This window comes from Suncus etruscus, chromosome 11, assembly GCF_024139225.1.
Source record: "Suncus etruscus isolate mSunEtr1 chromosome 11, mSunEtr1.pri.cur, whole genome shotgun sequence".
Classification (NCBI taxonomy): domain Eukaryota; kingdom Metazoa; phylum Chordata; class Mammalia; order Eulipotyphla; family Soricidae; genus Suncus; species Suncus etruscus.
The window spans coordinates 49,927,809-49,952,592 of record NC_064858.1 but is presented as its reverse complement, the minus strand read 5'-3'; the positions used below and the strand labels follow the sequence as shown (position 1 = coordinate 49,952,592).

Sequence of the window (24,784 nt, the reverse complement as noted above, 5' to 3'; positions counted from 1 at the left end):
AGTAATAACAAATATAAATGGAAAAAGCACAAGCCCTGCATATGTGTGGCCTTGAGTTCCATCTTCTGGTACTTAATACTTAATGGCCCCAACCCCCAGAGCTACTAGTTGTGGCTCTGACTACTCTTGAGCAACTTGGCCATTGAAACCACATGGCTGGGTCAGACATCAATGGAGAGGGTATGCCCTGTCACCCCCCTCATCCTCCTTGTACCAAGCACTGCTCCGGGTGACCCCCTCTTTTTAGCATACAAATGCAGACTATAGTGAAGTTAGGATAAATTACTTCTGTAGAATGTTTTGTCTAGACTTTGGTCTATGTTGCTGTGCTATATACCTTGGTATGGGCACAGGCACCAAGCACCGGTGCTATGGAGAGAGAGGGGAGGTAGGCAAGTGAGAGCAGGAATAGAAAAGTGGACACACAGAGGAAGAACAAAGCACAAAATAGTTTCAAAGTATGAAATGGTATTTCAGGTAACATGGAAACATTATGCGTAGTGGCAAAGCAGTGCAAATCAGACATGCTGGTTTACGGCAGCTATACTTTATCTAGAAAGGTGACATGTAGTGGCACTGTATACATTTTTTCATACTTCCTATGCAAAACCTGCAATACTTGCTCAAAGTATGAAGTCCCTTTTTCACATTTTCTTTTTTTTTTTCTGTTTTGATTTTGCATTTCATCTCCATCTAGATACCCTTTCTCTCCTGGGCCACTGTCCCTCATTTTTTCTCCCTCCTCCTCTTTTTCCCTCTCCCTCCCTCCACCCACTCTGAGACTGCTAGGAGTGATTTCTGAGTGCAGAGCCAGGAGTAGCCCCTTAGAGCCTTCTGGTATGATTCAAAAACCAAAATCAAAACAAAGAAAACTTGAAAATGTTTATTCAGAAATATAGAAAAGTAGCATTTTCAGTTGGTGAAACTGAATCAGAAGGGGACCTTTGGTGTACTCAGCAGGAGAGTGCGTGTCCAAATATGAAAGTGGCAAAGCCTGGAGCTCCCCAGCCAGGCTGCATATAGAAGGTTTGCCATTCAGGATCATTCAGTGACACTACACAGTAAGCTGTGTCCTACACTGCCAAGCAGTCAACCCCACAGTGAGCTCCCACCTAAATGTGTGAGGGCAAGCAAGCGTTCAGTCTCTAGAGAGCACCTCATCTAGTGTGTGAGCCTTGATAAACACTGCAACCAATGAGGGCGTGAGCATCACAACTACAAGTGTGCAAGCAGTGTAACTTCAGTAAGCTCATGGTTGTCACAGAAATAATGACAGTAAAGGTGGAAAAAAGAACCAGACTAAGATATTAAAATATGAAGCGAAGGGGCCAGAGCAATAGCACAGTGGTAAGGCATTTGCCTTGCAAAATGCCAGTACAGGACGGACCTTGGTTCAAATCTCGGCATCCCATATGGTCCCCCGAACCTGACAGGGACAACTTCTGAGCCCAGAGCCATGAGTAACCCCTGAGTTCAGCTGGGTGTGACCCAGAAACCAAAAAAAAAAAAAAAAATGAAGCGAAGGAAGAGGCTGATAATACAATGTAAGTAATCTTATATATCATAACATATATAATATATAAGTTATACACATATAACTAATAATACCATATAAGTTACAGGTCCTATAATTCAGCTTTCAAATGAAACTAAAAAATGAATCCTGTGCCACTAGAAAGTGTCCAAATTTGTCATGAATTATTAGAATATAGTATATTAATTTTGACTACAATCTAATACCTCTATTTACTATTTTGGTACTAGTAACACATATTCTAAGATGGTAAGCTTTTGGCTTTTAGAATTGAAAACAGGAGCCAGAGATAGGCACTAACCTTGCACACAGCTGACACAGTATTAATTACTGGTATCCCTATGGGTCCCCTGAGCACTGCCAGGAGTGATTCCTGAGTGTAGAGCAAAGAGTAATCCCTAAGCATCACCCAGTGTGCCGCCACACCCGCCAACAAAAAGATTTACAAATAGTTTTTTTCAGGACAGAAGAGACAGTATAACCAAGTAGGCATTTGCCTTGCATATACTGCCAACTTGGGTCCTATCCTAGGAATCTCACATGGTCCCCGAGTTCTCCCTGGAGTGATCCCGGAGGGTTAAATCGGGGAGTAAGCCCTGATTACTGTGCTAAGTATGGCTCCAAAACCAAAACCAGCTTTCCTCAAAACATTCTCCATTATAGTTGTCAAATACAGTGAGCAATACCTCCTTTTGTCCTATCATTACAGGTTTTCTGTTGAAATCAGAAAAAAATCTATATAAATGACTTCCCCCAAATAATAGTATTTACAAATCACTGTTTCTCTGTTATATTCGTAGCTATAAACCATCCTTTCTGCAGCAAGTCTCAATTGTGCTTCTTTTTTCTAGCTAGGACATAAGCCAATAACCACAATGGCACAATAATGAAGGTTACTGATCACGGGACATTTCCTATTATATGGCTTCTAAACTTACTCATTCAGTAATGCTTTCAGATGGAGCTGCAAGCTGCGCACTGCTGTGTGAACGCTGTTCAGTTCCTTGGACTTCTGGGTTTTGGATAAACGCTGGGGTATTGTTTGGTGCTGGGTTTCAAAATACCTATGGAATTCATAGCTGCGCTTAAGCTCTTCCAAGCAGGCAGAATGAGCATGAGGTAGACCTTCAGTCACATCAGATAAAATACGATGAGGCAAAAGTTCTGGAGTAAGTAGAAGCCCGGGAGGTGAATTATTTGTAGAAAGTAACAGGGCTAATCTTCTGAAGAACTCTGAACTTTGTGCTACCCAGAGTTGGTATAAAACCTGGAGTGGGGTGGGGGAACAAAAAACCACCAGAACTAATAGATATATAGGTTGACATTCAAAACAGGTGAAACATTTGTTTATCTAGTTTCTGAATTTTTTTTTTTACCTTTATCCTTTACGAATACAGCTGAGATTAAACTAACTCAAGATGAGCTATGAACATTAATCAAACTTATGCAGTCAAGGCATTTAGGCATGTGGACCCCAATTCAGCAGGTAACAAACACAAGAGTGTTATTTACTCCAAAGTTTTCAAAGAGGGCTCCTAGCTCTTTGTTCAGGGAATGCTCCTGGCCATCTTCAGAGGATTATGTGGTGCTGGGAACCAAACCTGGGCCTCCACATGCAAAGCATGTGCCTTGGAGTTCTTTCCCAGCCCAGTATCAGAGACACTTTTTTTCCTTTTCTTCTTTTTAATTTTCCTAATTTTTCTTTGATGTGTGTGTGTGTGTATGTAAATTATTTAATTGACTCACTGTGAGATAGTAACAAAACTGTTCATGATTGAATTTCAGACAGACAAGGTACAATACCCTTTACCTGCTGAGACGCAGAACCATCCACGCAGGGGAAAAAAGGCGTTCACAACGGGCCTTTTGAGGAATCCCGTGGGGGTTATTTCAGTTCACCCTACCAGAAAAATCTGAGGATACATCTGGTGGGCTGAATTCCCCTAAAAATTTATGGAGGCGTGGCATTTACCAGTACACACTTCATGCCACCAATGTCCCCAATTTCCTTTTTGTCTTCCTCGCTGCCCTATTCCCTGCCTGCCTCTGTGGCAGACAATTTTCTTCTCTTGTTAGAGACTACTCTTCTTTTGGGAGAGAGGGGTTGGGTTTTGGGCCACTCCAGGCTCTGCACTCAGAAACTGCTCCAGGTCTGCTCAGAGACCATATGGGATGCAGGGGATCAAATCCAGGAATCAAATCAGTTCCGGTTTCGCTACATGCAAGGAAAACACCCTACCACTGTGCTATCGCTCCAGCCCCATTGAGACTACTCTTTACAAAGAAAATTCAGGGACTTGGAACTGAGTAAGCCTGGATTTACAGTTTAGCCACTTAAGCTTTGGCTAAATCACTTTGAATTAATCTTTCCTGTAGAAACAGATTACCATACCTACAAGGTTTTAGATTAAATGAGACAAAATAATCTAGATTAGGATTTGTCATATATAGGATACTCACTCAAAAACAATAATACTGGGGCAAGACACAGCAGTTAGGACATGTGCCTTGCATGCAGCTGATCTGGATTTGATCTCTGGCATCACATATGGTCCCCTGAGTCTGCCAGGAGTGATTTCTGAGTGCAGAGCCAGAAGTAGCCCTTGAGTGCTGTTGGGTGTGGCCCCAAAACAAAACAAGCAATAAAAGGCAGTAATAGCTATTTTCTTAAAAAAGCTCTAGAAGAGAAAAAATTGTATTTAATTTCCTTTGTATAAATTACTTTTGGTTTGTGCTCGCTTCGGCAGCACATATAATAAAATTGGAACGATACAGAGATTAGCATGGCCCCTGTGCAGGGATGACATGCAAATTTGTGAAGCGTTCCATATTAAAAAAAATTACTTTTGGTTTATTCACCAAGACATATCTGATTTCCTGATTTCCCCCTTCCCCTCATCCCAGTTTTTGGGCTGCAGGTGGTGGTGCTTAGAATTTACTCCTGGCTCTGCTCTCAGGGATCACTCCTGTAGGCGCAGGTTGCCAGGTACTGAACTTGGGTTGGCCATATGCAAAACAAGTGCCCTACCCGCTGCACTATCACGAGGCCCTAATATTTTAGATCACGGCTGATAGTACTCAGAGCAGCTCTCTACAGATTGTGTATAAGTGAGGCCCTGGGTTGGATACCAGGAACTGCAAAATAAACAAATGCAGGCAGTGTCACTCAAGTGTAAAGCTCTTGCAGTAACGAGATTTAATGACTCAGAAAAGAGACGGTGCACCATTTTTGTTCAGAAAGCACAAGCACAACCCAAAGGCACCTCTTCTGCCTTTCCACAAAGGCATTACCTTCAGTGCAGGCAGGCGGTAGCCATCTGTAAGATTGTATGCTTCCTCTTCTGATATCTGCTCTTCACTAAGGCCAAGGCCCAGCTCCTTAAAAGGCACCACACAGATGTAGTTGGTTACATTGTCACTCTCAGAGTTCAGGGGGTAGGTTCAATCAGGTTAAGGTGATCAACAAAGCCTTTTAATGAAAACACAAATGAAAAACAGAACTAAGGGGATAGCAGTCATGCTAAACTGCAAGAAGTCTCTCTCTCCCTCTCTCTCGTGGGACCACTTCACTGAAACATTCTTCCCACACAGCTACTCTCCTTGAGTAAGTTTCAGTTTAAACATCAGCCTCTTGGAGAGGCTTTTCTTCAAACATACAATCAAAAGCTGTAACCCACAGTCTTTCTTAATGGGGGACCACATGGTTCCAGCTATGGGCCGCAGGCATTTCATGAGAGTCACAAGTGAAAATGGCACAGACAAGGGGCTGTGGGACAAAAACTAAGGGGCCAACAAGTTGGATGGGGCATAGGAAGGAAACAAGGTTGGAAGTGGGCCATGGCTGAGGAAAGGTTGAGAAACACTGCTTTATCCTGTTCCCCTGGAATTGTTTTCTGCATAGGTACTTATATTCCCAAATTTCATCTTACTTACTGGTTTATACACTAGTAGGTAAGCTCCTGGCAAACATGTTCCTTCCAGTCTTTCTTGTTCATTGCTAGGTCCCTAGAATCTAGAAGTAACAGGTCTAGGGACCTCACAATTCAGTATTAGCTTATCCCTTCTTATTCCCTATCCCTGGCTAATCTCTAAATTCCTGGAGGCAGGGCCCTGTCTACTATATTACTACATTACAACTTGCTCTGTTTTCTGACTTGCTTAATGCTGGGCACTGAGTTCATATTTGGTAAATATTCACTGAATGTATGACTATTTGCAGTTTATGTGCCACACATCAGATCTCAATTTCCTTCCCTATCTTGGCTTCTTTCTACTTATCCTCCTCTATCCTTGTGGTTCAATTTGGGTATCTTCTCCCCTGACACTACAGGGAAATCACATTGTTCTGCCATGTACACATTGATGCTATATATATTTTGGTTTTGTTTGGAGGCCACACCCAGTTGTGCTCAGGGCATATTATTGGCTTTGTGCTTAAAAATCATTTGTGGTGGTGCTTTGGGGAATCATATATGGTGCTGGGGATTTAAATGGGGTTAGCCACGTGCTGGTTAAGGCAAAGTACCTTAACCATTGTACTGTCTCTCTGACTTCAAGTTTTGGCTCCAAGATCTGTTGGGGCTGGAGCGGTGGTACAGCAGTAGGGCGTTTGCCTTGCACGCGCTGACCTAGGATGGACCGAGGTTTGATCCCCTGGCATCCCATAATCCCCCAGCATCCCATATGAGCCCCCAAGCCAGGAGTGATTTCTGAGCACGTAGCCAGGAGAAACCCTTGAGCATCACCAGGTGTGGCCCCAAAACAAAACAAAAAAAACAAGAACTGCTATTCTTGGGTTAACTCAGGAGTAATCCTTTATGGTACTTGAGAGAACATCTATGGTGCTGGGGATACGAACCAGAGCTGGCCACATGCAAGACAAGTATCTTACCTTCTATATTATTTCTCTAGCCTTGCACAAATTCTGTAATATGACTAGTGGTTTAAGTACTAACCACGCTAAAATAAAAATCTTTAAGAGTAGGTTAAGCTACTTATTAAGTTTATTAATCAGCTTATTAATAAGCTTCTTATTATTTTTCTGCAACACAGCAGGCATTTAAGCAGTGGAAAGACTGAATGGAGATAGTATATTATAATAAAAGCATATGCCAAAAGTATAATTATGTAGAAGTCCTATAGTCAAAATACAACCTCACCTTTTTTTTTTTTTTTTTTTTAGGATTTTGGGCCACACCCGGCGGTGCTCAGGGGTTACTCCTGGCTGTCTGCTCAGAAATAGCTCCTGGCAGGCACGGGGGACCATATGGGACACCGGGATTCAAACCAACCACCTTTGGTCCTGGATCGGCTGCTTGCAAGGCAAACGCTGCTGTGCTATCTCTCCGGGCCCACAACTTCACCTTTTATTAGTTGTGTGACACTAAGTAAGCAAATCACATACAAGTGTAGATTTGGTTTTCCTTAAGGAGAAATAGAAAAATATAGTCAGATCTGTATGAAGATATAATAGGACATAAAGTCTTCTATAAACTTTAAGCAATATATTTATCGGTGATAATAGTACCCAGCAGACTGAAGGTACAAAGGGGTTTGCATTCCACTGACTCAATTCAGCAGATCTCTGAATCTTAACCAAAATGAGTATCTTATACATCTTTATTTCCTGACTAGGAGAGTTACTTGGTTTAGTCCATCTAAGTAACTTAATTGTTGTTTTGATGTCTTAAACTGAATCTGGACATCTGGTTCTGTTGAAGTACATTAGGTGTTTCTCGATCTCTTTCCAGTCCCAGCCCCTTCTCATCTGGTTTTATTCCTATGGCCCCGTTGGTTGGCCCTTTTCTCATGACAGGCTCCCCTCCACCTTTACATGATTTTCACTTGTAGCACCTTTGAATATTTTGGGTTTCCGCAGTGGGGAATATATGGCTTCCAGTTGAGAAACAATACTTCATTTTCTCTCAGTAGAAGCACAGTAAGATTCTATTGCTGCCATTTTAAAAGTAGAGCAAAACATAATTAAGAAACTTCCAGGTCATCTAGACAGTGACATGGTCAAAATATAAACTTACCCAATATGACTTCAGGGCCTGAAAGGGGATTTCCTGTTGCCAGCTTATTTCTAGGCATGATTCAAATGTGCCACATTCCAGCAATTTGTAAAAACAATGAATCTAGTACAAGCAGTTTCCTTCATCTTAGATTTTTTCCTTGTGCAGGAGTGCATGCACTCCATGGGTAAAGAGACTGGGAGTTCAGGCTCTTAAAACCACATGTATCCCTCACAGCCCTCACAGCTAGCACCACCAGACACTGCTGAGAATAGCCTTCAAGTACCAGAAGGTATATTTCCCCAAATAAAGATAAAGATAAATATAAAGGTCATGTGAGAGAACTTTCGCTCCATTTGGTACTGTCCTTCCTTCCATTCCACCTGAGGGGAATCACAATGATTGAGGAGTAGGCCTTGAGGACAGTTAAATGTCTGTATTCTGAGTAGAGGGAAGCAAAGATAAAAAAAATAGGGGTCTGATGGTATGGTCAATGAACTTCTAGGTTTTGCAACTGGAAATCAGCTTCAAAGTCGGTGACCCCAGTATACATATGTGTGTATGTATATGTGTGTGTGTATATATATGTATATATATATATATATATATATATATATATATATCAACTTTTTAAAAAATTAAATCCCCATGAGACACAGACTTAAAAAGCTGAGGCTGGAGCAACAGTACAGTGGTAGGGCATTCGCCTTGTAAGTGGCCGGCCTGGAAGGGCCTGAGTTCTATTCTGGGCATCCCATATGGTCCTCCGAGCCTGTCAGGAGTGATTTCTGAGCATAGAGTCAGGAGTAACCTCTGAGCAGTGCCAGTGTGGCACAAAAATCAAAAGAAAAAAAAAGCTGTTGATAATTGAATTTCAATGTTTCAACACCCATCCCTTCACGAGTGTTCATTTCCTATCACCAATGTTCCAGTTACCCTGCTGTCCCCACACCCATAGGCTGTAGCTATATCTATATTCAGGACCCTGGAGATGCTGCTCCAGTCACAGTCTACAGACAAGGATATGTTTTCAGCATGTAGAGAGTAGCTAGCCTTGCTGCTTGAAAGTTGGCTTTCACAGTCCTGTAGACAGCTTTCCGAAGACCCAAGAGATGGTGGCTAGGGTGCTGTCCCGCTTTATTAAATGGGCAAGCAGCACTGACCCTGTCAAGAAAACTTGAAAAGTAAAACGTGATACAACTGTACAGGTGTCCTAAAGTTTCTAAACCACAATTAAATAATCTTTAGAAAACTATTCCCTTCTCATGATTTTCTTTATAAAAGTATTAAAACAATCCAACTCAGTTTTCATGGTCATTTTCCTGAGACAACTCTTGTAGGCATTAAAGATAAGTGGAAAAAATTTAAATCTCAAGGACTAGTAAGTTTTTACTGATAGGAAAACAATGAATTTAAGTTGAAATATAGCAGAAATGTAAGAATATTTTTATAAGAGAGCAGATACTTTTTAAATATAGGTACCTCCACTTCTGCTTGTTGAAATAAACTGAAATGGTATTATTTTACATTCAATTTTCAAGACCTTTATCTCTGGTAAGCATAAATACTTTATAAACACTCAGATTCTTCATATTCATTATGTGAGTTCGTCAGCTGTGTTTTTGTTACTCGTACAGAATCATTAAATACAAGAGAAAATATATTCTGTGCATTCAAAAAATTAGGGTAAAATTACTTACCCACCTGCTACCACTGGCACTTACTTACTCAAAATGAAGTAGGGAAATGCAAGTAGAAAGGCAAAGTAAGGGTTATAGTGTGGTAGCACAGATACTCACAACTTGAATAGGAACCGATTTTCTGACACTTTCTAAAAGGCAAATTGCCACAATGACAAATAATATACTATACTTTTATAAATATAATTATAAATGATCATATATGAAAGTTACTGCATACCATCTTTTTTTTTTTTTTTGGTTTCGGGTCACACCCGGCAGCACTCCTGGCTCCACGCTCAGAAATCGCTCCTGGCAGGCTCAGAATACCATATGGGATGCTGGGATTTGAACCACCATCCTTCTGCATGCAAGGCAAATGCCCTATCTCCATGCAAATGCCATACCCCCGGCCTACTGAATACAATTTTAACCTAACTAATTACTTACTTCCCAACACAAAATACATGACATAAATTTCTTCCTCTATAAACATAACTTTATAAAATGATATGTAACTCAAAAACTTTTTTGTTTTGTTTTGTTTTGTTTTGTTTTTGGATCACACCTGGCATCGCTCAGGGGTTACTCCTGGCTCCACGCTCAGAAATCGCTCCTGGCATGCTCAGGGGACCATATAGGATGCTGGGATTCGAACCAATGACCTTCTGCATGAAAGGCAAACGCCTTACCTCCATGCTATCTCTCCGGCCCCACAAAAACATTTTTTAAAAGTTAAACAAAACAAAAACAAAAAACATTTTTTAAAAGCACTAGAGGTAAGGCATCTGTTTGCCTTGCAAGCGCTAGCCTAGGATGAACCACCAAAAATAAATAAATAAAAATATAAAAATAAGAATAAAATAAATTTAGGCTTTAAAAGTGTGTTCAGACATAAGGTATACAGAAGAACATGTAGGTAAAACACTCCATGACAGTGCAACAAAAGGCATCTTCAAGAGGAAACATCACTGTCTAAACAAGTGGAAGTAGAGATGAACAGATGGGACTGTATATTAAGCTGAGAAGTTCTGCAAAAAGGCCATCCACAGAACAGGAGAAACTATTCACCCAATCTGATCAGACAAGGGGCTAATATCTAAGATATACAAGGTACTGAAAGAACTTAACAAGAAAAAATCATCTAACCCTATCACAAAATGAGGAGAAAAAAAGAACAAACACTTTCTCAAAGAAGAAATACAAATGGCCTAAAGGCACATGAAAAAATGCTCCACATCACTAATCATCAGGGAGATACAAATCAAAATAACAATGAGATACCATCTCATGCCTCAGAGATTGGCACACATCACAAAAAAAAGAAGAACAATCAGAACTATCAAGGATCTGGGGAGAAAGGAACTCTCATTTACTGCTGGTGAGATTATGGTCTATTCCAGCCTTAATGGAAAACAATATGGATATATCTCAAAAAACTGGAAATTGAGATCCCATATATCCAGTAATACCACTCCTAGGGATATGCCCTAGGAACACAAAAACACAATACAAAAATGCCCTCTGCATGTCTATGTTCACTGCAGCACTGGTGGGAATGCCGTCTAGTCCAACCTTTATGGAAAACGATATGGAGATTCCTCCAAAAACTGGAAATTGAGCTCCCATTCGACCCAGCTATACCACTCCTAGGGATATACCTTAGGAACACAAGAATACAATACAAAAATCCCTTCCTCACGCCTATATTTATTGCAGCACTATTTACAATAGCCAGGCTCTGGAAACAACCAAGATGCCCTTCAACAGATGAATGGCTAAAGAAACTGTGATACATATACACAATGGAATATTATGCAGCCATCATCAGGAGAGATGAAGTCATAAAATTTTTCTATACTTGGATGTATATGGAATCTATCATGCTGAGTGAAATAAGTCAGAGGGAGAGAGATAGACACAGAATAATCTCATCTATGGGTTTTTAAGAAAAATAAAAGTCATTTTTGCAATAATCCTCAGAGACAGAGAGGAGGGCTGGAACTTCCAGCTCACTACATGAAGCTCACCACAAAGAGTGGTGAGTGTAGCTATAGCAATAACTACACTGAGAACTACCATAACCATGTGAATGAATGAGGGAACTGGAAAGACTGTCTAGTATACAGGTGAAGGTTGGGTGGGATGGAGGGAGACTTGGGACATTGGTGGTGGGAATGTTGCACTGGTGAAGGGGGGTGTTCTTTACATGACTGAAATCTAATCACAATCATATTTCTAATCAAGATGTTTAAATAAAGAAAAAAATTTAAAAAAAATGAAAAAGAAAAACAGTATGTTAATAATACCCAGAGACAATACAGATGAGGCTTGAAGGACTGACTGGCCAATGATATCAGGCTTACCACAAAGAGTGATGAGTGCAGTTAGAGAAATAACTACACTAACAACTATCATGATAAAGGTAGTGAGTGAGAGAAATAGAATGCCTTTATCAAATACAGGAAGGGGGTAGAGGGAGAGAGGGGGCATTGGTGGTGGGAAGGTTATACTGGTGAAGGGGGTATTCTTTTTTATAACTGAAACATGTTTGTGATCATGGTGCATAAATAAAGAAATGAGGGCCCGGAGAGATAGCACAGCGGCGTTTGCCTTGCAAGCAGCTGATCCAGGACCAAAGGTGGTTGGTTCGAATCCTGGTGTCCCATATGGTCCCCCGTGCCTGCCAGGAGCTATTTCTGAGCAGACAGCCAGGAGTAACCCCTGAGCACCGCTGGGTGTGGCCCAAAAACAAACAAACAAATAAACAAATAAATAAATAAATGATAAAAAATGTGTTCAGAAAAAAGGATAATGACTGATTTTGTTAAATAAGAATGAGGCAAAGCAGGGTCAAAGTATTTACTAGCGATTGGAAGGTAAGCAGATTCATTCTACATATTAAATATAGCATATAGTATATATGTATTCCTTCCTTGAGCAGTTAATAAACCTAATAGATGCCAGAGAAGCCTACTTTTCCTAAAATACAATATAGAAATAAAAAATCATGATAAATATTCTAGTTAAAGTATGTTGTAGAAAAGAAGTAATTAAAAAATAAAATGAGGGTGGGGCCAGTGAGATAGCATGGAGGTAGGGAGTTTGCCTTGCATGCAGAAGGACCATGGTTCGAATCCCAGCTGATTTCTGAGCGTAGAACTAGGAGTATTCCCTGAGAGTTGCCGGGTGTGACCCCCTCAAAAAAATAAAATAAAATGAGGGGCCAGAGCAATGGCACAAGTGGTAAGGTATCTGGTATACAAGTGGTAAGGTATCTGCCTTGCCCATGCTAGCCTAGGATGGACCGTGGTTGGATCCCCTGGCAGCCTATATAGTCTCCTAAGCCAGGAGTGATTTCTGAGCGCATATCCAGGAGCAACCCTTGAATGTTACTGGGTGTGACCCCAAAATCTAAATAAATAAATAAATAAATAAAATAAAATGAACTCACAGTATAAATCCCCTGGAAATAACTTCAGTTTCTTGAATGAGACGTAAAGCTTTTCTCACAAGGTTAGTAAAAGCTCGGCTATCTGCAGCTGTCTCTTCGAAATGGGCACTGTATTTTTTGAGGGTCATTTGTAGTTTGGCGGTCCTCCATAATCTTAGAGCTCTTATGATCAGATAAATAAAAAGAATCAATCCCCATACCAGCCAAGAAGACACAATCCACCATGTGGGAAGCATAATGAGTAGACCAATGAAGGCAAATAGCATTGAGACATCCCTAGAATAGAGAGAGAAACCAAGATAAATATATCCATCAGACTAGAGAAATACAAATTATGTGCATCAGCACAAGCAATAAAATATTTATGCTTACTAAAGTAGATAAAATGCTGCCTTCTTTATAAAGTATGACAAGAAAACATGGCACTTAAAGGATGTATGAATAGTTAAATATTATCTGGTAACTATGAGTGGTGCTTGGATGTTAAAATTAGAAACATTAAAAAATAGGAAGATTTAGGGGCCAGAGAACTAGCTTTGTGGACTGAGCACACATTTTGCATGCAGCAGGCCCAGGTTAGATACTCAGCACTGCACTGTCTCCCAAGTGCCAGAAACAGCTGTTGAGCACCACCAGGTGTGACCCCCCCAAGAACAAACAAAAATTTTCTGTCAGATCTGGTTGATAAACTACAGTCTTTTAATTCTATTTAGTTTAATATGAAAAATATCTATAGATACTAATTTTTAACATTTTAATTTTTAAAATTAACATTTAGAATTTTAATTTTTAAGTATTAAAAACTATGAGATATGGGGCCGGAGAGATAGCATGAAGGTAGTGTGTTTGCCTTGCATGCAGAAGGATAGTGGTTTGAATCCTGGCATCCCATATGGTCCCCTGAGCCTGCCAGGATCGTAGAGCCAGGAGTAACCCCTGAGCGCTGCCGGGTGTGACCCAAAAACCAAAACCAAAACAAAACTATGAGATATTATAATCCAAAGATGTTTTATTCCCAATTCCTAAATCTCCATGTGTTGGGAACATGAGGACATAGGACGCCACGCCCAAACCCAGGGCCTCTCCTACTCCAGTTTTATGCAGGAGCATGTGAGCTATCTCTCTAGTTCTCCAGCTCTTGTTTTTCTGAATGAGAAGGTACTTTACTTCAGCTCACCCTTCAAGCCTGTATTTTCCTTTGAACATGTATCTCACTTGCTTGTCTCTGTGCCTCTTTGCTAGCTTTCTGCTCTGGAAAAGCCAGTGTTCTTTCTAGAACAAATATTTCCTCTCCCTGTTCTCAATAAAAACTATCTTGAGTCTCAGTCTCTCCTCTCTTCTCTCCCCACCCCCAACTTCATCATGATAGGGCTAAAGCGATAGTGCAGTGGTAGGGTATGAGCCTTGCACATGGCAGATCCAGGACGGACCTTGGTTTGATTCCCGGCGTCCCATATGGTCCCCCAAGTCCAGGGCGATTTCTGAGCACATAGGCAGGAGTAACCCCTGAGTGTCACCGGGTGGATCCAAAAACAAAATCAAAAAAACAAAAACAAAAACCAACTTCATCGGGGCCGGAGAGATAGCATGGAGGTAGGGAGTTTGCCTTGCATGTAGAAGGATGGTGGTTCGAATCCTGGCATCCCACATGGTCCAGGAGTGATTTCTGAGCGTAGAGCCAGGGGTAACCCCTGAGCAATGCCAGTGTGACCCAACAACTAAAAATATAAACAAAACCCAACTTCATCATGATATAGCAGTTATAAATTTGGAAAATATTAAATTTTGCTGTCTGTTATAATATGGGCTATTTACAATAAACGTGACTGTTAAGTGTAAAAAACTCAGACAAGTGGTGTCGGAGCAGTGGCGAAGTGGTATGGCGTTTGCCTTGCGCGTGCCCGACCTAGGACAGACCCTGGTTCAATCCCCAGCATCCCATATGGTCCCCCAAGCCAGGAGTAACTCCTGAGCGGCACTGGGTGTGGCCCAAAAGCCTAAAAACCTCAGACAAGGATTTAGTTCATTTAATAAACTTACTTAAAAAAGAAAAAGATCATAACAGTTCCATTTGTACTTGTATATATATCTAAACTCCAATCCCACTTAACCATGAAACAAAACAGATTACAGCTTGGAACTTATGCATAAGATCCAAATACTTCAAGCACTTGAAGAATTGTAGGGTAGTGTGACTCACCAAACTATGTTCCCCCTAATCTCTTCTCAGACAAGAAAGTGCTGCTGGGTGTGATCCAAAAACCAAAAACCAAAAAATAAAAGAAAGCAAAAGACAACTATTTATCGTCCTATCCTTGATATTTCTACGATTTGACTACATCATCAATTAACAGTGAAAAACAAACAACAAAAAATTGGCTTGTCCTGAGTGCATACACGTGTAGGAGATGGATAACAGACTTGAGGGAGAGAAGTACATATTATAGATCTGCCCGTCAGATCTGACACAGACTAATTAATATATTGAGTTGAGCATATACAGAAACCAAATGGGATTTTCAGTCAAGACTCACTTTACATAGCACTTGCTTTAGAAAGGCCCCTTAATATTTTTTTTTTACATTTTGGACAACCATTAATTACAATATAAATATAGAAAATAAGGGATGCCTGAGCTTCAGAAAGCATAGGCAAGCCAAGGAGAGCTTTTATCTGGGTAGTACCAAATGTTAGGGGTTGCAAGGCAGCGGAGAGTTGGCAGGTGTCCATTTTCTTGCTGTGTTTGCCCTATAGACAGGATGCTGGGATCAAGCAGCTCAATCAGCTCCACATCCTCTTGTAACAGGACTTCCTGCTGCAGAATGGTATGTAGCAAGTCGAGTCGGAATCCAGTGTCCTTGCCATTAAAAGACCAGAAGAGTTATTAATTCATGCATAATTTTGCTCAAATGTGGTTATAAACTTTAGAAGAATTATTTTCAGTACAGACTAAAAGAAGTAATCCAATCTGTCTTAAGTATATTTAATTTTCACTCTAAGTACAAAATAATAAGATTGAAGTAGGCATTACTAAACAATAAGAGGTAAAATAAAAAATAAAGAGACAGGGCCAGAGAGATAGCACAGCGATAGGGCATTTGCTTTGCATGCGACAGACCCAGGAGGGACCCAGATCAATTACCGGCATCTCATATGGTCCCCCAGCCTGCCAGGGACTATTTCTTTTTTTTTGTTTTTTGTTTTTTTGGTTTTTTTTGGGCCACACCCAGCGGTGCTCAGGGGTTACTCCTGGCTGTCTGCTCAGAAATAGCTCCTGGCAGGCACGGGGGACCATATGGGACACCGTGATTTGAACCAACCACCTTTGGTCCTGGATCAACTGCTTGCAAGGCAAATACACTGTGCTATCTCTCCGGGCCCTATTTCTGAGTGCAGAGCCAGGAGTAACCCCTGAGCGCCTCCGGGTGTGGCCCCAAAACCAATCAATCAATCATCAATAAAGTTTAAAAAAATAAAGAGAAGTGAAGTACTGTAGGTTGATAAAGTTAAATCTAAGCATACTTAATGAAACAGAAAATATTCTATTAAGATGCTGTCTTTGGGTACTATAACAATGTAGCTATTACCAAAGAATTATGACGGCAAGATCAAGGCCTAAAAATGGACACATATCAAGATTTCAGAGATGCAGTGGGTGGGATGCTTGCCTTGCATGTGACAGACCCAACTGAACATGGCCTTATTCCAATAAAAGCTAAAATGCGCACACTTCATGAGACCTCTACATACCCACATAGGGATAAGTTCAAAGAAGCTTGACTGAAAACGGCTGACAGGGGGCTGTGAAAGTCAGAACAATGGGCGCTCTCTCTGCAAAGATGTGCTCAAACACATCCTGCCAAATCCCACTTTCCTAACACTACTCTTTGACACCACACCTGTCTGAGAAAATGGGGTTTTAACCTCCCCAATACTGATTTTTGAAGGCAGCACTAACAGATCAAGATCTAAGACAATATAGACTCAAACTACTGGGGAAATATATTGGCTATACTAAGAAAAATATTCCAATAGTTTTGTTTAAATTTATTCACACTGAAGTCTCAAACAAATGAATAACTTTGGGGCCAGAGTGATAACATAGCAGTAGGGTGTTTGCCTTGCACGCAGCTGACCCAGGAAAAACCCAGATTTGACCCCCAGCATCCCATATAGTCTCCTGAGCCTGCCAGGAGTGATTTCTGAGCACAGAATCAGGAGTAACCCCTGAGCACTGCCAGGTATGGCCCCCCCCCAAATAAAAAGAACTTTGAAAGTTAATAATTCTGATTTGCCTAAACATTAGTAAGTCTCTTCTATATAGACATATATATACTGTGAAAAAATATACTGTGAATTTTGGATCACTGAACAAATTTAAATGCCAATACTAAAAATCTAAGTTTATATATGGTCCAATAACTTAACCAGCTAATAATCTGTCTTCCATTTTTTAAATCTGCAAAGTAAGAATAATCACAATTCCTTATTCATAGGTTTATTGTAAAAATTAAGTAAGTCAACATTTGAAACATACATGTCAATTCTGGCAGTTGTTATTAATATACATAAAATGAAGTATATCGAGTATAAGAAACATATCAGGTAATTATTATTATGTTATGGTGAAAAGAGACACGTACAGTGAAGTGTCTTAAAAAGGCCCTGCCAAGGAAGAGCTAGAGCTGCTTATTTTTTTTTTTTTTTTTTTGGTTTTTGGGTCACACCCAGCAATGCTCAGGGGTTATTCCTGGCTCTACGCTCAGAAATCACCCCCGGCAGGCTCGGGGGACCATATGGGATGCCGGGATTTGAACCAGCGACCTTCCGCATGTAAGGCAACCGCCTTACCGCTGTGCTATCTCTCCGGCCCCAAGAGCTGCTTATTAAAAAGACTGCAGCAATACAGAATTAGGAAGGAAGAATTCCACCATGGTGCTCTAGTTGAAGATGACCAAGAAGAAAAGCCTGTACTGACTTTCCCCCATGAACACAACAAGTCTACAGTTATATTATTAAATAATCTTTAAAAAGAACATCCAGGGGCCGGAGAGATAGCATGGACAGAGTGTTTGCCTTGCTTGCAGAAGGACGGTGATTCGAATCCCGATCATCCCATATGGCCCCCTGAGCCTGCCAGGAGCGATTCTGAGCATAGAGCCAGGAGTTTTTGGTGACCCAAATACCAAAAAAAAAAAAAAAAGAAAGAAAAAAAAAAAGAAAAAGAAAAAGAACATCTGAAAAAAATAGATAAATATGTAATTTCCACAACCAAGAACAGAAGGACAGTACTGAGACTGGTAGAGGACATAGAAAAATCTCTCATGCATAAAGAACCCTCCTCTTAGCTGCAGCCTTTCATGCAGTGAGGTGCTGAAAGTGGAACTTTCTTCCTGGGGATCAGAAGGAAAAAGGAACCCCTCAAGTTCCTGAAGCAGCAACACTGAGGATCAAAGTGGAAGAATCAAAGAAAGGGAGCAACAAAAACTTCCCTTGAAGAGCCTAATTAATCAATGGCTGACCTAGAGATGCAGCACACATTGACGGAAAAGAATTAGAATCATCGGTTAAAGAATCCCATAGCATCTGGCTGAGACTGGAAGTCTTAGGACAATCCTTGGGTTGGAGCAGACACCATCTCAGCAGCCTCTTCCAGTCTGGCTAACCAGTGTTGGCAGGTGCCAATTCTGGTAACTTTCTCACAGCTCACTTTGAGCTCCACCAAATCTTGTGATTTAACAAGGCAACAAACTAGATCCCCAAAGAAAAGAGCAAGTCAAAATAGCAGAAAAACGCCTTTTTGTGTGTGTGTGTGGGGCACAACTGGTGGCACTCAGGGGTTACTTCTGACTCTGTACTCAGAAATTGCTCCTGACAGGCTTGGGGGATCATATGGGATGCTGGGGATCAAACCTGGGTCTGTCCGGGGTCATCTGCATGCAAAGCAAACACCCTACCACTGTTCTATTGCTCTAGCCCCAAAGGAAAGCACCTTAAAGGCAACCATGGGAAGGCCAATTATTTGCTAAACAGTTCAAAGTTATGGTTAGAATGAAGCACACTAGGAAAGATGAAATTAAGCACTTTTTTTCATTTTGGATGAAACAGGAGGCTGTCATGATAACTGAAATGAGTCCTAAAAAAAAAAATCAGATGATCTCACTCATATGTAGAATATAGTATAAACAATAAAAGGGAATAATAATAGCCTCTGGACATTGGAGACAAAAATCCCAAGATACTGTTATTGAAAGTAATCCTTAATATATTCCTTTTACTTCACAGAAGAGTACTTGTCAGTGGAAGAGATGGCAGTAACTACACTGAGAACTACCATAATCATGTGAATGAATGAGGGAACTGGAAAGCCTGTCTAGAGTACAGGTGGGGGTGGGGTGGGATGGAGGGAGATTTGGGACATTGGTAGTGGAAATGTTGCACTGGTGAAGGGGGGTGTTCTTTACATGACTGAAACCTAATCACAATCATATTTGTATTCAAGATGTTTAAATAAATAAAAATATACTTATAAAAAAAGAAAATTAGTAATGCAAAATAAGTTTTCATTAACTATTAGAATATTCTTTCCTAAGTCGTTAATAACCTCTTTGAAGAACTATAACAATATTGAGAACATATTCAACCATCCCCAGTTACCAAAGAATTTCAAGCCAAAGATCAAGCTACCAAATCCTTAGTAAACAAGCTGTGATTCATTGTTTCTCTTACTAACAAATTGGAACCCCTAGAAAAAGGACAAGAAGTGAAAACCTACCTACCAGTTTGCGCAGTAAGTCATCTTTCTGGTTGCACTGAGAAACAATCCAGCTTTTGATGGTTTCAGCCACTTTTAACAGGCTTTCTTTACCTCGCTGAAGGAGATGAATATTATATAGGGTTATTAAACCACATCCCCTAAACGAGCATTGCAGTTAACTTAGTACAAATTAATCAAATTTTTTGACAGAAAAAGGTAGGGGAAAAAAATCATCCTGTTTATAAGATTTATAATGTACACACACACACACACACACAGCTTCTTTATTATAAGATTTATAATGTACACACGCACACACACACACACACACACACACACAGCTTCTTTATTAGTTTCTTGGTTTACTCTTACATTAGAATCACCAAGAGATTCTTAGCTGGAAATAATCTTGGGACTCCAAACTAAATGCTCTGATCCAGTAATTTTGGAACATGACCTGGAAAGTTAGTTTTTGATTTTTTTTTCTGGGGCACAGGGGTTAAGTGTCTTACATGTGTCAGACCACAGTTTGTTCTCCAGTACCACAGATGGCCCCCAAGTGCTATGTACTCCAATTTCTCGTGCATTACAAATATTTCATCCTATAACACTACGGTAGAGATACCCTAATCCATTTGGAAAAAATTGTTGAAACCAGTTTTATTATTATATCAACCCCAAATTCAATTTACCTTAGTAGTTCACTCACTGAGCATGGCAATTAATGGATTTTACCTCCACTGAGTATTATTATATTCCACATATTGGAAAAGGGGCAAAGGAATAAGTGAAAATATAAATATACATAACTGCTGTTGTTCAGAACTTAGTACAAGAAATACCGGGCCTGGAGAGATAGCACAGCAGTGTTTGCCTTGCAAGCAGCTGATCCAGGACCTAAGGTTGTTGGTTTGAATCCCAGTGTCCCATATGGTCCCCGTACCTGCTATTTTGAGCAGATAGCCAGGAGTAACCCTTGAGCACCACCGGGTGTGGCCCAAAAACCAAACCAAAACAAAACAAAAAACTTTCTATACTTGTGCCGACTTGAAAAACATTCTCTAGTGAGTGAGGTTATTTTAATTGTTCCTCATCTTGAGGAGTTACGATTTAAATTTTTTTCCTTATTTACAAATCAGTCATGCCATTTACATATTTTAAATCAGTCATCATAAATGAAAATGATCAAATGTCAATAAAACCTTTATTATATGCATACAAACTAGGGGCAATCAATACTCATTGATCCTTAGGTACATTCTCTGTCTTAGTATGCCCAAAATTTTCAAATCCAAGTCTTAATCTATAAGTGATTCATTAGATATATCTACAGGTTTTGCTTTAAAAATCCCTGGTTTTCCAGAAACACTCATATTTGAAAAAGGCAGGAAGATAAAAGCATTTAAACAGAGAGTTGCAAAACTGATGGTTATATAAGGACTTTAATTTCCCCAATGCCCACCTTTTAGGTGTTAATCTATATATATTTGGGGGCCGGAGAGATAGCATGGAGGTAGGGTGTTTGCCTTGCATGCAGAAGGACGGTGGTTCAAATCCCGGCATCCCATATAGTCCCCTGAGCCTGCTAGGAGCCATTTCTGAGCGTACAGCCAGGAGTAACCCCTGAGTGCTGCCGGGTGTGACCCAAAAAACAAAAAATGATATAAACAAAACAACAACAAAAACAAACATGTATTTGGTGTTCACAGCACCACTGTCTAAACTGCACAGACCAAAGCACCTTTCAGGCCCCAGTACTTACAGTTCAAGTATTGCAAAGAGTGACCCCTGTATCAGGAGCATGGTGGGGAAGGGCCTCCTGGCATCCTAGAAAAGTTTGCTTTTATAATGCAAATGGGCCCTGTTTGGTTGCCTCACATTTTAGGGTTTTCTACAAAGAACAGGAGAAAAAACTCTTACCCTCTCAAAAGAGTGTATCTAAAAATTTTAAATGCCTTCTCCCCGAATTCCTTTTGTTAAAATTGAAATATTCTAGAATCATTTCTTATTTTAGTCAATATAGCTAAAGAGCATAAATGAATTTGGTAAGTGCATTTTATAGAACATAACTAATGGAAATTCTCTAGATTCTCAGCTGTAAATGCTGTATCATCTCATCAAAATATGAAATATTAATGATATAAAGTATGTTACAGATAAGAAAGACATTCAAAATTGAGCAGATACACCCATATCATAATGTAATCTCCAAAAATTTTGTTCTGTCTTTGTTGTTGCTACTTTGTTTTGGGGAATCATAGTATATGGATTGCCATGGATCACACCTGGGTCAGCTGCATGCAAGGTAAGTGCCTTAACTACTGTACTCTCCAGCCTTGTGTTGTCTTTTAAAAAGATAATTACTTTTTTTTTCAGTTCCTATAACTAAATAGATGGGCTTTTATTAAAGATTTTGTGTATTCTTCTAGTTCCCTCCAGGAAATTTCAACTGATAAATGCTGATTCTCACCTCATTATTTCCTAACCCTATTATACAAATTATCCATGTAGATAGTCCAAGAAACAGCAGTTTTGTGTTTAACCTGAACAGTAAGTCCTGTACAACTGAAGAAAAAATGATTTCACCAGTGTGTGAGAGTTGCTTAAAAGGAGATTTTATTTTTTGATCATTCCTTGTGAGAGTAAGGAGGAATATTAGTTGAAATAATCAGTATATTGAAAACAGAGACTAAGCCAGGAGAATGAGATGCTTCCTTACTTTGGGCAAAGATTTTGGAGGAGGCTTCTGTTGTTCTTCTGTTGCTGTGCATTTTTCTGGTTTTGGTGACAGAGAAGAGCATATTTCAAAATCTGTGTGTCCCAGATCCTGTAAGTACTGGTAAAGTGGAGAATTCTGAAAAAACATAAAATAAAAAAATTTAAAATAATTTCTATCTAAAAAGTTTTAGAGGTCAAATTCAATACCAAACTTCACAAGGTCAGAAAATGCAAATTCCTGAAGATTTCTTCTATAAGGAATTCAATTGCTTTAAATGCCATTTTAGTATTGAAAAAAAAATCAACAGAGGAACCCAAAAAGGGAACAATTCTAAATAAAAACCACACATACTTATTTTCTAGTGAGTACCAACCATCAACAAAGAAGTTAGAAATATAAACAAATTTTGGGCTGACGCAAAAGCACAGCAGTAGGGCATTTATTTGCTTTGCATGTGGGACAGATCAGGTTTGATTTCTGACATCCCATTTGGTCCCCTGAGCCTGCCAGGAAAAACCCCTGAGTACCACTGGGTGTGGCCCCAAAACTAAAAATAATAAACAAACATCTGTAAAGTGGTTTCTTTATGCTTTTGTAGTATTAGAGTACAAAATAGTCAATTTTGAAGATAGATACTTAAAAAATATACAGTAAAAATAACTATTACTTGAAGACAAAAAGGATTAGAAATGACTGGACTGTTTTAATTATAATTTGGGAGAGTGTGTGGTTTGGGCCACACCTGGCAAAGATCAGAGGCTGTTCTTGGCTCTGTAATCAGAGGAGCATACATGATGCTTTGAACCAGGATCACAGACATTACAGTCACATGCAAAGCAACTGTCCCACCTCCTGTACTATCTCCCTGGCCTCCATAATTTTATAATTATATACCATTATTTATACCATCACATTCATGAATACATTAAAAAAAGGTATAGAGTTGGAGTGATAGCACAGAGGGTAGATAGGGCATTTGCATTGCACATGGGCAACCTGGGTTCGATCATTGGCATCCCATTAGGTCCCCCTAGGTATGCTGGAGTGATCCCTGAGTCCAGAGCCAATACTAAGCTCCAAGCATAGCTGAGTGTAGCCTAAAACAAAACAAAACAAAACAAAAAAAAAAAAAAACAGGGGCCGGAGAGATAGCATGGAGATAAGGCGTTTGCCTTTCATGCAGAAGGTCGGTGGTTCGAATCCTGGCATCCTATATGGTCCCCCGTGCCTGCTAGGGGCAATTTCTGAGCATAGAGCCAGGAGTAACCCCTGAGCACTGCCGAGTGTGACCCCAAAACAAAACAAAAAACAAAACAAAACAAAAAAAAACTAGAAAAAGGAAAAAACAAATGAATATCATCTACTATATGCTCAACGTAGTTAAGAACATGAAGGGCTGGAGAGGTAATCTAGTGGATAAGACCTTTGCCATGCATGTGGCTGACCTGGAGTCAATCCCCAATACAACATATCCTGAGTACCTCCAGGAGAGATCCCTGAGCATAGTCAGATAACTACACCCCTCCTTTCCCCAAAATGAAGTTTAAAAGTGGGGGGTCGGAGAGATAGCACAGTGGGTAAGGATTTGCCTTGCACACTGCCGACCTGTGTTTGATACCTGGCATCCCTGAGCCTGCTGAGTAATTTCTGAATGCAGACCCTAGAGTAACTCCTGAATGCTGCCAGAAGTGTGACTAATACAGCAGTAGGGCATCCAACACTGGATGGACTCCCGGTATCCCATATGGTCCCCAGAGCCCGCCAGGAGCGATTTCTGAGTTCAGAGCCAGGAGTAACCCCTGAGTGCCACCGGTGGGACCCAAAAACCAAAAATAAATAAATAAAGAAGTATGACTAATAAAAGTATTAACAATGGGTTAGTAAGTGGTTAAAAAGCACAAACTCATGGGGCCGGAGAGATAGCATGGAGGTAAGGCATTTGCCTTTCATGCAGAAGGTACGTGGTTCAAATCCCGGCGTCCCATATGGTCCCCCGTGCCTGCCAGGAGTGATTTCTGAGCATAAAGCCAGGAGTAACCCCTGAGCACTGCCGGGTATGACCCCCCCCCCCCAAAAAAAAAAGCACAAACTCAGACTATAGGTTCAAATCCCAACATTTTCTTAGTAACTGGATAACCTATGAGAATTTATAGTCTTCTGGGCTTCAAAAATCTCATGTAAACTAAGAATAATAACACAAGCTTTTATGGGAATTAAAAACATATAAAGCACTTACAACAGTCCCTGGCACATAGGAAGCATGTATTTTATACTTCATATTTATATAACTGTGAAAGAGAACATTTTGGAACAATCACCCTAATACTATCAAAGACACCACTTTGAATGAATATCCATTGAAAAGCCATTTTCTGGATAATTGCAAATTTTAATTTGAGCGTTCAGTTTTCTCCATGGCACAAAGTTGGTGATAAAAAATAAGGAACCCAGAAGTCCTGAGAGAGTGTACAGAGCTTAGGGAATTTTTCTTGCATGAACTACCAGGCTCATAATAAACTCTCAATGGTATCATTCTCATCATGATTATTACTATTGACATTTCTGTTTCATAGATGAAGAAATATTCACTCAGGACCACACTACCCTACCTAAAATAATGAACAGTG

At 40.1% G+C, this 24,784-nt stretch overlaps 1 protein-coding gene and 1 non-coding gene across 5 annotated transcripts in view; one reads left to right on the top strand and one right to left on the bottom strand.

The window, feature by feature from the left end:
* VEZT (vezatin, adherens junctions transmembrane protein) overlaps positions 1 to 22,297 on the bottom strand; it is a 40,360-nt gene extending 18,063 nt beyond the window's left edge. The window contains exons 1-7 of one of the 4 annotated variants that reach the window (XM_049782827.1): positions 22,158 to 22,297; positions 19,461 to 19,543; positions 15,366 to 15,538; positions 12,682 to 12,957; positions 8,578 to 8,712; positions 4,826 to 4,976; positions 2,473 to 2,801 (exon numbers count right to left, since the gene is read on the bottom strand). In XM_049782827.1, coding sequence (XP_049638784.1) covers positions 2,473 to 2,801; positions 4,826 to 4,976; positions 8,578 to 8,712; positions 12,682 to 12,957; positions 15,366 to 15,538; positions 19,461 to 19,543; positions 22,158 to 22,239 — 1,229 coding nt within the window. In that variant the 5' untranslated portion in view covers positions 22,240 to 22,297. Of the gene's footprint in view, positions 1 to 2,472; positions 2,802 to 4,825; positions 4,977 to 8,577; positions 8,725 to 12,681; positions 12,958 to 15,365; positions 15,539 to 19,460; positions 19,554 to 22,157 lie in introns of those variants that run through there. The other 3 variants (XM_049782825.1, XM_049782826.1, XM_049782824.1) reach the window with 3 other exon arrangements.
* On the top strand, positions 4,266 to 4,369 carry LOC126023647 (U6 spliceosomal RNA). The gene has a single exon (XR_007500751.1). It is a non-coding gene; the product is annotated as a U6 spliceosomal RNA (small nuclear RNA).
* Positions 22,298 to 24,784: the final 2,487 nt, after the last annotated feature.